Source organism: Pristiophorus japonicus, chromosome 1 (assembly GCF_044704955.1).
Source record: "Pristiophorus japonicus isolate sPriJap1 chromosome 1, sPriJap1.hap1, whole genome shotgun sequence".
Taxonomy (NCBI): Eukaryota; Metazoa; Chordata; class Chondrichthyes; family Pristiophoridae; genus Pristiophorus; species Pristiophorus japonicus.
In genome coordinates this window covers 494,154,123-494,166,179 of record NC_091977.1, presented here as the reverse complement: position 1 = coordinate 494,166,179, position 12,057 = coordinate 494,154,123, and the positions used below count along the sequence as shown (strand labels likewise).

At 46.3% G+C, this 12,057-nt stretch overlaps 1 protein-coding gene across 4 annotated transcripts in view; it reads left to right on the top strand.

Moving 5' to 3' along the window:
* zfat (zinc finger and AT hook domain containing) overlaps positions 1–12,057 on the top strand; it is a 187,885-nt gene that overhangs the window by 34,119 nt on the left and 141,709 nt on the right. For all 4 annotated transcript variants that reach the window (XM_070895392.1, XM_070895402.1, XM_070895412.1 and 1 more), the window contains one exon: positions 8,940–9,104. In XM_070895392.1, coding sequence (XP_070751493.1) covers positions 8,940–9,104 — 165 coding nt within the window. The remainder of the gene's footprint in view (positions 1–8,939; positions 9,105–12,057) is intronic.

The window sequence follows — 12,057 nt, the reverse complement described above, 5'->3', positions numbered from 1 at the left end:
GTAAAAGCAGGCCTTTCACAGGCATTCGCTCGGCAGAAGTTAACTCTGTGCCCGCGGAGGCCCTTTTCCCAGGGATGCAGATGATCTGTCAAGAGAATTGACAGATCGCAAGTTCAGGGATTTCGCGCATCCGTAGGGCACTTTTTAAAAATTCATTCGTGGGATGTAGGTGTCGCTGGCAAGGCCAGCATTTATTGCCCATCCCTAATTGCCCTTGAGAAAATGGTGGTGAGCCGCCGCCTTAAACCGCTGCAGTCCGTGTGGTGAAGGTACTCCCACAGTTCAAGGATTTTGACCCAGCGATGATCAAGGACTGGTGATATACTTCCAAGTCAGGTTGGTGTGTGACTTGGAGGGGTACGTGGAGTGGTGGTGTACCCAAGCGCTTACTGTTCTTGTCCTTCTAGGTGGTGGAGGTCGTGGGTTTGGGAAGTGCTGCCGTGGGGAGTTGCTGCAGTACATCTTGTAGATGGTACACACTGCAGCCACGGTACGTCAGTGATGGAGAGAGGGAATGTTTAAGATGATGGATGGGATGCCAATCAAGCGGGCTGCTTTGTCCTGGATAGGGTCGAGCTTCTTGAGTGTTGTTAGAGCTGCACTCATTCAGGCAAATGAAGATGATTCCATCATACTCCTGACTTGTGTCTTGTAGATGGTGGAAAGGCTTTGTGGAGTCAGGAGGTGAGACACTCACCTGTGACCTGCTCTTGTTGCCACAGTATTTATGTGGCTGTTCCAGTTAGGTTTCTGGTCAATGGTGACCCCCAGGATATTGATGGTGGGGGATTCGGCGATGGTAATGCCGTTGAATGTCATGGGGCATTGGTTAGACTCTCGCTTGTTGGAGATAGTCCTTGCCTGGCACTTGTGTGGTGCGAATGTTACTTGCCACTTATCAGCCCAAGCCTGAATGTCGTCCAGGTCTTGCTGCATGCGGGCATAGACTGCTCCATTATCTGAGGAGTTGGAAATGGCACTGAACACTGTGCAGTCATTAGCAAACATCCCACTTCTGACCTTGTGATGGAAGGAAGGTCATTGATGAAGCATCTGAAGATGGTTGGGCCTAGGACACTGCCCTGAGGAACTCTTGCAGCGATGTCCTGTGATGATTGATCTCCAACCACCACAACCATCTTCCATTATGTTCGGTATGATTCCAGCCAGTGGAGAATTTTCTCCCTGATTCCCATTGACTTCAGTTTTACAAAAGTGCCACACTCGGTCAAATGCTGCCTTGATGTCAAGGGCAGTCACTCTCACCACACCTCTGGAATTTAGCTCTTTTGTTCATATTTGGACCAAGGCTGTAATGAGGTCTGGAGCCAAGTGGTCCTGGCGGAACCCAAACGAGGCATCAGGTTATTGGTGAGTATGAGCCGCTTGATAGCACTGTTGACGACATCTTCCATCACTTTGCTGATGATTGAGAGTAGACTGATGGGTTAGTAATTGGTCGGATTAAATTTGTCCTGCTTTTTGTGGACAGTACATACCTGAGCAGTTTTCCACATTGTCGGATAGGTGCCAGTGTTGTAGCTATACTGCAACAGCTTGGCTAGAGGTGCGGCTAGTTCTGGAGCACAAGTCTTCAGTACAACAGCCGGGATGTTGTCGGGGTCCATAGCCTTTGCTGTATCCAGTGCGCTCAGCGTTTCTTAATATCACGTGGAGTGAATCGAATTGGCTGAAGACTGGCTTCTGTGATGATGGAGACATCAGGAGGAGGCCGATATGGATCATACACTCGGCAATTCTGGCTGAAGATGATAGTAAATGCTTCAGCCGTGTCTTTTGCATTGAGAATGGGGCTATTCATGGAGGCTCCTCCTCCGGTTAGTTGTTTAATGGTCCACCACCATTCACGACTGGATGTGGCAGGACTACAGAGCTTTAATCTGATCCGTCGGTTGTGTAATTGCTTAGCCTTGTCTATAGCATGCTACTTCCACTTTTAGCATGCATGTAGTCCTGTTGCAACTTCCCCAGGTTGGAACCTCAGTTTTAGGAATGTCTGGTGCTGCTCCTGGAATGCTCTTCTACACTCTTCAATGAACCAGGGTTTGTCCCCTGGCTTAATGGTAATTGTAGAGTGAGGGATATGCCGGCCATGAGGTTACAGATTGTGTTGGAATTCAATTCTGCTGCTGCTTCTAGCCCACAGCGCCTCATGGATGCTCAGTTTTGAACTGCTAGATCTGTTCTGAATCTATTCCATTTCATCATCATCATCAACATAGGCAGTCCCTCGGAATCGAGGAAGACTTGCTTCCACTCTTAATATGAGTGCTTAGGTGGCTGTACAGTCCAATACTAGGACCACAGTCTCTGTCGCAGGTGGGGCAGATCGTCGTTGAGGGAAGGGGTGGGTGGGACTGGTTTGCCACACGCTCTTTCCGCTGCCTGCGCTTGATTTCTGCATGCGCTCGGCGACGAGACTCGAGGTGCTCAGCGCCCTCCCGGATGCGTTTCTCCACTTAGGGCGGTCTTTGGCCAGGGTCTCCCAGGTGTCAGTGGGGATGTTGCACTTTATCAGGGACGCTTTGAGGGTTTCCTTGTGACGTTTCCGCTGGCCACCTTTGGCTCGTTTGCCGTGAAGGAGTTCCGAGTAGAGCGCTTGCTTTGGGAACCTCGTGTCTGGCGTGCGAACTTTGTGGCCTGCCCAGTGGAGCTGATCAAGTGTGGTCAGTGCTTCGATGCAGGGGATGTTGGCCTGGTCGAGGACGCTAATGTTGGTGCGTCTGTCCTCCCAGGGGATTTGTAGGATCTTGCGGAGACATCGTTGGTGGTATTTCTCCAGCGACTTGAGGTGTCTACTGTACTTGGTCCATGTTTCTGAGCCATGCAGGAGGGCAGGTATTACAACAGCCCTGTAGACCATTTAGCATAGTGGTAGTGCCACTCAACACGATGGATGGTGCCATAAGAACATAAGAAATAGGAGCAGGAGTAGGCCAAAAGGTCTCTCGAGCCTGCTCCGCCATTCAATACAATCATGGCTGATCCAATCATGGACTCAGGTCCACTTCCCTGCCCACTCCCCATAGCCCCTTATCCCCTTTTCGGTTAAAAAACTGTCTATCTCTGTCTTAAATTTATTCAATGACCAACTTCCACAGCTCTCTGAGGCAGCGAATTCCACAGATTTACAAATTCCTCCTCGTCTCAGTTTTAAATGGGCGGCCCTTATTCCAAGATTATGCCCCCTAGTTCTAGTCTCCCCATCAGTGGAAACATCCTCTCTACATCCACCTTGTCAAGCCCCCTCATAATCTTATACGTTTCGATAAGATCACCTCTCATTCTTCTGAATACAATGAGTACAGGCCCAACCTACTCAACCTTTCCTCATGTCAACCCTCTTATCTCTGAAATCAACCTCGTGAACCTTCTCTGAACTGCCTCCAAAGCAAGTATATCCTTTTGTAAATATGGAAATATTCCAAGTGTGGCCTCACCAATCATCATCATCATCATCATCATAGGCAGTCCCTTGAAGTCGAGGAAGACTTGATTCCACTTTAAAAGTGAGTTCTTAGGTGACTGAACAGTTCAATACGAGAATTACAGTCTCTGTCACAGGTGGGACAGACAGTCGTTGAAGGAAAAGGCCAAGTCATCGTCAACATCTTCACTGAGGCGTACAAAAGCATGGGCCTTGCACTAAGCATCCTCACCAATACCCTGTATAACTGTAGCAAGACTTCCCTGCTTTTATACTCCATCCCCTTTTGCAATAAAGGCCAAGATTACATTGGCTTTCCTGATCACTTGCTGTACCTGCATACTAAACGTTTGTGTTTCATGCACCAGGACCTCCAGGTCCTGCTGTACTGCAGCACTTTGCAAATTTTCTCCATTTAAATGATAACTTGCTCTTCGATTTTTTTTTTCTGCCAAAGTGCATAACCTCACATTTTCCAACATTATACTCCATCTGCCAAATTTTTGCCCACTCACTTAGCCTGTCTATGTCCTTTTGCAGATTTTTTGTGTCCTCCTCACACATTGCTTTTCCTCCCATCTTTGTATCTCAGCAAACTTGGCTACGTTACACTCGGTCCCTTCATCCAAGTCGTTAATATAGATTGTAAATAGTTGGTGTCCCTGCGGCACCCCACTAGTTACTGATTGCCAACCTGAGAATGAACCATTTATCCTGACTCTCTGTTTTCTGTAAGTTAGCCAATCCTCTATCCATGCTAATATATTGCCCCCAACCCCATTAACTTTTAATTTGTGCAGTAACTTTTTAATGTGGCAGCTTGTCAAATGCCTTCTGGAAGTCCAAATACACCACATCCACTGGTTCCCACTTATCCACCCTGTTCATTACATCCTCAAAGAATTCCAGCAAATTTGTCAAACATGACTTCCCCTTTATAAATCCATGCTGACTCTGCCTGACTGAATGATGCTTTTCTAAATGTCCTGCTACTGCTTCTTTAATAATGGACTCCAATTTTCCCAACCACAGATGTTAGACTAACTGGTCTATAGTTTCCTGCTTTTTGTCTGCCTCCTTTTTTAAATAGGGGTGTTACATTTGCAGTTTTTCAATCTGCTGGGACCTCCCCAGAATCCAGGGAATTTTGGTAAATTACAACCAATGAATCCACTACCCCTGTCGCTACTTCTCTTAAGACCCTAGGATGCAAGTCATCAGGTCTGGAGGAGTTATCTGCCTTTGGTCCCATTATCTTACTGAGTACCACCTCCTTAGTGATTGTGATTGTGTTAAGTTCCTCCCCCACTAGCCCCTTGACTATTCATTATTGGGATATTTTTAGTGTCCTCTACCGTAAAGACTGATACAAAATATTTGTTCAGAGTTTCCGCCATCTTCATGTTCCCCATCACTAATTCTCCGGTCTCGTCCTCTAAGGGACCAACATTTACTTTAGCCACTCTTTTCCTTTTGATATATCTGCAGAAACTCTTGCTTTCTGTTTTTATATTTTGTGTTAGTTTACTTTCATAGTCTTTTTTCCCTTTCTTAATCATTTTTTTAGTCATTCTTTGCTGGCTTTTAAAAGCTTCCCAATCTTTTGTCCCCCACTAGATTTGGCCTTGTTTTTAATTGGATACCGTCCTTTATTTCTTCAGTTAGCCACGGATGGCTCTCTTTTCTTTTACACCCTTTCCTCACTGGAATATATTTTTCTTGAGAGTTATGAAATATCTCCTTAAATGTACGCTACTGTTCCTCAACCGTTCTACTCTTTAATCTATTTTCCCAGTCCACTTTAGCCAACTCTTCCCTCATACCTTTGTAGTCTGCTTTATTTAAGCTTAGTACGCTGGTTTGACATCCAACTTTCTCGCCCTCTATCTGAATTTGAAATTCAACCATGCTATGATCACTTGTTTCAAGGGGATCCTTTACTAGGAGATTGTTTATTAATCCTTGATCACTACACGGGACCAGATCTAAGATAGCCTGTCGCCTAGTTGATTCCGTTACATACTGCTCAAGGAACCCGTCTCTCATGCCATCTATGAACTCTTCCTTAAGGCACCCCTGACCAATTTGATTTGTCCAATCAATATGGAGGTTAAAATTACCCATGATTATTGCTGTTCCCTTTTTACAAGCTCCCACTATTTCTTGGTTTGTACTCCGACCAACAAAGTTGCTACTGTTAGGGGGCCTATAGACTACGCCCACCAGTGACTTTTTCCCATTATTTCTTATCTCCACCCAAACTGTTTCAACATCCTGATCATTTGAGACAATATCTCACTATTGCAGTGATTCCATCCTTTAACAACAAAGCTACCCCACTTCCTTTTCCTTTCTGTCTGTCCTTCCAAATTGTCAAGTACCCCTGAATGTTTAGTTCCCAGTCTTGGTCACTTTGCAACCACGTCTCTGTTATGGCTATCAGATCATACCCAATTGTAACTATTTGTGCCGACAGCTCATCTAATTTGTTATGAATGCTGCGTGCAGTCAGATAAAGAGTTTTTAAATTGTGTTTGCTTACCATTTTCTCCTGCTATGGCCCCAGTTTCTGATACACTCTTGTGTTTATAGATTCTGTCCCTTCCTGTCACGCTCTGGTTTTCGTTTCCCCCAATGCTACCCTGCTCTATTGCCTTCACTTTGTTCTTTGAGCTTTTAGGTTTCTGCTCATCTGAACTCTCCACACCACCCCCCCCCCCCCCCCCCACTAATTAGCTTAAAGCTCTCTCTGCAGCCCTAGTTATTCGGTTCGCCAGGACCCCAGCCCCAGCACGTTCCAAGCGGAGTCCATCCCGACGGAACAGCTCTCTCTTAGCCCAGTACTGGTGACTGTGCCCCAGGAACCTATACCCATTTCTCTCACACCAGTCTTTGAGCCATGAGTTTAGCTCTCTGATCTTATTTAATCGATGTAAGTTTGCTCGTGGCGCGGGTAGTAATCCAGAGATTATTACCTTTCGTGGTTCTGCTTTTTAATTTGGCCCCTAGCTACCCATAATCCCTTAGCAGAACCTTCTCGTCTGTTCTATCTATAACGTTGGTATCCATGTGGACCACAAGAACTGGATCTACCCCCTCCCACTCCAAGTTCCTCTCCAGCCTTGAGGAGATGTCCTTAACCCTGGCACCGGACTCATGCTCATGAACTATCTATCCCCCTAATGACACTGTCTCCTACTAGTGCAATGTTTCTTTTTACTCCTCGCCCCCGCCCCCCACGCCCCCGGCTTTGAATGGCCTCCTGTACTACGGTGCTGTGGTCAGTTTGTTCATTCTCCCTGCAGTCCCTGCACTCGTCCACACAGTGAGTAAGAGCCTCAAACCTGTTGGACAAGAGCAAGGGCCGAGGCTCCTCCATCACTACCTCCTGGGTCCCCATACCTTCCTCACTTGTAGTCACACCCTCCTGTCCTTGACCGCTAGCCAAATCTGAGTTAGTTAACCTAAGGGGTATGACTATCCCCTGGAACACACTATCCAGGTAACTCTCCCCCTCCCTGATGTGTCACAGTGTCTGCAGCTCAGACTCCAGCTCATCAACATGAAGCCGAAGTTTTTCGAGCTGCAGAAACTTGCTGTAGACATGGCCACTATGGACCTCAATGGGGTCCACCAGCTCCCACATGTTATAGCACTAACACATCACCCGTCTTGCCATCTTAATGTATTTAATTAATTAATTAAGTTTTATTTTTAGTCCCACCAATGCCACAGAATTCTAACCCTTAGTAAAACACACACTGCTGCTATTTAGCAAACAGTTGATTAATTAATCAAGCATTAATTAAGTGTCCTTGGTGTGAAGACAGGATTTTGTCTCCACAATGACTGCGGTGGTCACTGCTACCAATGCTGTCATGGACAGTTGCATCTGGTGAGGACGAGATCAAGTAAGTTTTTCCCTCTTGTTCGTTCTCTCACTATCTGCTGCAGGCCCAGTCTGGCCGCTATGTCCTTCAGGACTTGGTCAGTAGTGGTGCTACTGAGCCACATTTGATGATGGACATTGAAGTCCCCCACCCAGAGTACATTCTGTGCCCTTGCTACTCTCAGTGCTTCTTCCAAGTGGTGTTCAACATGGAGGAGTACTGATTCATCAGCTGAGGGAGAACGGTAAGTGGTAATCAGTAGGAGGTTTCCTTGCCCATGCTTGACCTGAAGCCATGAGACTTCATGGGGTCCGGAGTCAATGTTGAATACTCCCAGGGCTGCTCCCTCCTGACCGTGTACCACAGTGCCGCCATCTTGGATGGGTCCGACTTGCCGGTGGGACAGGACATACCCTGGGATGTTGATGGAGGAATCTGGGATATTGGTTGAAAGGTATGATTGTGTGAATATGACTATGTCAGGTTGCTTGACTAGTCTGTGGGACAGCTCTCCCAATTTTTGCTCAAGTCCCCAGATGTTGATGAGAAGCATTTTGCAGGGTCGACTGCTGTTGTCATGTCCGTAGCTGGTGCCGAGGTCGATACCAGGTGGTCCATCTGGGTGTATTCTTTTATTGTTTTTCGTAGCGGTGTGTATAACTGAGTGGCTTGTTAAGCCATTTCAGAGGGCAGTTAAGAGTCAACCACATTGCTGTGGGGCTGGAGTCACATATAGACCAGATAGTGTAAAGACGGCAGATTTCCTTCCCTAAAGGACATTAGTGAACACTAAACCTGGAACTTGTGCAGCCCCAACGGGACCATGCGCACCTCCTCCTTGCCTGTTGGGGCCCAATGTTTCGAGTCAGTGACCTTTCATCGACCTGAAACGTTAACTCTGTTTCTCTCTCCACAGATGCTGACCTGCTGAGTATTTCCAGCATTTTCTATTTTTATTTCAGATTTCCAGCATCCACAATATTTTATTTTTGTAGACCAGGATGTTACCAGTTTTGAACCGGTGTGTGTTGAGTTAGTTTATTTCAGCTGGGATGAGGATAGGTGGACTGCAATTGGCCTGTTTTTGGACAGGCAACATTCCACTCCTATATGTTGTGGAAGTCCTTGTGTGTGGATGTTCGGTGAGAACATGATCAGGCTTAGCTCCACCTCGAATCAAATAGCGTGCTGATACTCGCTATCTAGGCTTACACATGAGGCAGGCAGCTGGGAGGATGACCAGTAACTCAGTAAGTGGTCAGTACTTCTCCAAGAAAAGAGAGAGGAGAAAAAAAGGTGACCAAAACTAAAGATAGAAAGGAACCAGCACACAGATAACTGGGAATGTAAAGACCTTGTATGCCGAGGGGTTAGTGTGAGGGAACTTCTGATGACATGGCCAAGATTGGGAATTTGATGCGTAGGATGCTACCCTCCATGGCACAAGATAGTTAGTCCACTTCATCCCTTTATAGTACTAATTAATTTATGCAACTCAGTCAAAGTTAATTGTATTAGGATTGGAATGAGATTAGGGTATGGGTTCCTGTGATTGATCTTTCTCTCTCTCGCCCTCGCGCTCTCTCTCTCTCTCTCTATAGACAAAACGGATCCTGAAGTAGAATTGGATGATGAAAGAGAGAGGGCTGTAAAAAGACCGCGCTTACAAAAGAATGAAAAGTTGACATTTAAGGATGCTGATCAAAATGCAGGAGGAAAGAAGCCAATTATCAGTGTGGTTCTCACGGCACATGAAGCTATTCCAGGTAAGCAGTAATAAACTTCCATTTATTTAGCCCCTTATCTCCTCTCTCAAAGCACCTGACTTTCAACTAATGTGTTTGAAGCAGTCACTGTTGTTACGTAGCCAAATGTGGCAGCCCTGTTGAGCTAACCCATGCTATAGCCAAACTGGGAATATTTAAACTAATGGTGGGTGCAGAAATGTTCCATCCCCTGCACTGAGATCCCACACCTTGGGAGTTGAGCACCAAAATAGCCGTAGTATTTGTTTGGACAAAAAATGATAAACATAGAACAAACAAAAAATAATAGAATTGTAAAAATACATTTGATACTATTTGAAGTATGTTCCCACATGCACTTGTTGCAATATCACAATTCTAAAGAAGGAAAAGTGTGGTTCAATGGGCCCAAGTTTCCACAGGATAAAAAACGGGCGCCCCTCCGAGCTGGGCGCCCGTTTTTCGCGCCTAAAACGGCGCCAGAAAAAAAATGCGCTATTCTCGAGCGCTTTGCAGCTCCTTGTCTGTTTGGCGCGGCACCCAGGGAGGCGGAGCCTACACTCGCACCGATTTTGTAAGTGGGAGGGGGCGGGTACTATTTAAATTCGTTTTTTTCCTGCCGGCAACGCTGCGCGTGCGCGTTGAAGCGTTCGCGCATGCTCAGTGTGAAAAAAACATTGGCACTCGCCCATTTTTGTAGTTCTTTGTAGCTGTTTAATTTTTGAACATTTTTTAATAAAAGCACATTGCCATCAGCACTGAGGCTACCCTTCTCACTGTCTCCTTCCCCTCCCTCCCTCCCCTCCACGGCAACAAACGATGGTTTCCTTCCCCTCCCTCCCCTCCACAGCAACAAACCGCTGTCTCCTTCCCCTCCCTCCCCTCCGCGGCGGCAACAAACCGATGTCTCCTTCCCCTCCCTCCCCTCCGCAGCAACAAACGGCGGTTTTCTTCCCCACCCCCCACGGGAATGAACGATGGCTGAAGCACTTTCACACAGGTAGGAAGATGGTTTATTTAATCTTTTCTTTGCTTATAAATGTTTATTCAGGTTGGATTTATTTGTATAATATTTGTAGAAGTATAAATAAGGATTGATTGTAGAATTTAATGACTTCCCTAACCCCCCCCCCCCCCCCCCCACCTCGTTCTGGACGCCTAATTTGTAACCTGCGCCTGATTTTTTAATGTGTAGAACAGGTTTTTTCAGTTCTACAAAAATCTTCACTTGCTCCATTCTACTTTAGTTTGGAGTACGTTTTCACTGTGGAAACTTTGAAATCAGGTGTCAGTGGCCGGACATGCCCCCTTTTGAAGAAAAAATTCTGTTCCAAAGTAGAACTGTTCTACCTCACTAGAACTGCAGAAAAAAAAATGTGGAGAATTGTGGAGATAGTCCATTCTCCACCAGTTGCTCCTAAAAATCAGGCGCAAATCATGTGGAAACTTGGGCCCAATGTGTTGGTGCTTGGATGCTTGGAATGACCGAGCAGACAATGGTTTGTGACATGAATTCCCTACATTCCTTACTTTCAAGGGAGGGGCAGTAAAACATTTTGAAATGGGTGAGTCATTCCTGGGAGCAAAGACTACAAAATTTAATGCAAAAGGGAAGGGCCATTCCACCTATCTAGCTAACCTTTCATAGACTCCTCACAACTGCCTCACGATTCCAGAGGTTTTTTTGGGCTGAATTTTAATCTGCAGGAGTGGGTAGGTTTGGGTGCAGACAGGGGTTCAAAACCGGCGAAATTGACAGCGTGTCGGGAAGCTGGCTCCAACCTGACTACTTCCCCATTTGATTGTAGCGCGTTTAGGCTGCGTGTGGGCAACCCCCTCGGGAGAGGCAGGTTGTCAATTATCATATGTTAATCGCTCAATTAGAGCGATATAAACACACACTTCATTTTAAAGTTGGATTTGCTGGGCTTCCTCAAACTCGTCAGTGAAAGCAAGGCGAGTACACAGCGGCAATTGAGAGGGGCAAATCAATTTTGGGGAAATATACCAATAAATACTCAGTACTCACAGCTGCCTTCTTGTCTGCGAATGGGAAAGGGTTTGTTCACATTACTTTTACTGAGAGATTACTTTCTACACTTTGGAGGTTTACTCCATAACATCAGGATGGGTGCAGCTTATGCTGCCTTAGATTGGATCTCGGATGAGGACCAAGATGACCAGCAACAGCACCTGCAGCCTGCTGGTCAAATACCTTCAGCAGAGAGCGGACGGACCAGGAAAGAGGTGCACCTCTCAGGAGGCACTACCCACGAAACAGGGTCTCCAATTTTCTTGACGTGTCTGAACACCAGTGTTTCCGGAGGCTCAGGATGTTACGTCAAGTGGTGGCAGACATCTGCAGCCTCCTGGAAGAAAATCTGCCTGGTGGCCACGCATTACCAATGGCTGTCAAAAGTCGCCACCCTCCTCAATCTTTTTGCTTGTGGATCCTTCCAGGACACTGCTGCAGATATATGCAGGATCTCTAGTCGGCCTCCCACAAATGCATAAGACAAGTGACTGATGGCTTGTTTGCCAGGGCCGGCAATTAAATCAACTTTGCTTGAAATGGTGCCAGTTAGAATGAGTGGGCGTTCAACTTTGCGGGTCTGGGGAACCTCGGGGTCCTGGTGCATGAAACACAAAAGGTTAGTATGCAGGTACAGCAAGTGATCAGGAAGGCCAATGGAGTCTTGGCCTTTATTGCAAAGGGGATGAAGTATATAAGCAGGGAAGTCTTGCTACAGTTATAAAGGGTATTGGTGAGCTCACACCTGGAATACTGCGTGCAGTTTTGGTTTCCATATTTAAGAAAGGATATACCTGCTTTGGAGGTAGTTCAGAGAAGGTTCATGAGGTTGATTCCGGAGATGAGTGGGTTGACTTGTGAGGAAAGGTTGAGTATGTTGGGCCTCGACTCATTGGAATTCAGGTGATCTTATCAAAATGTATAAGATTATGAGGGGGCTTG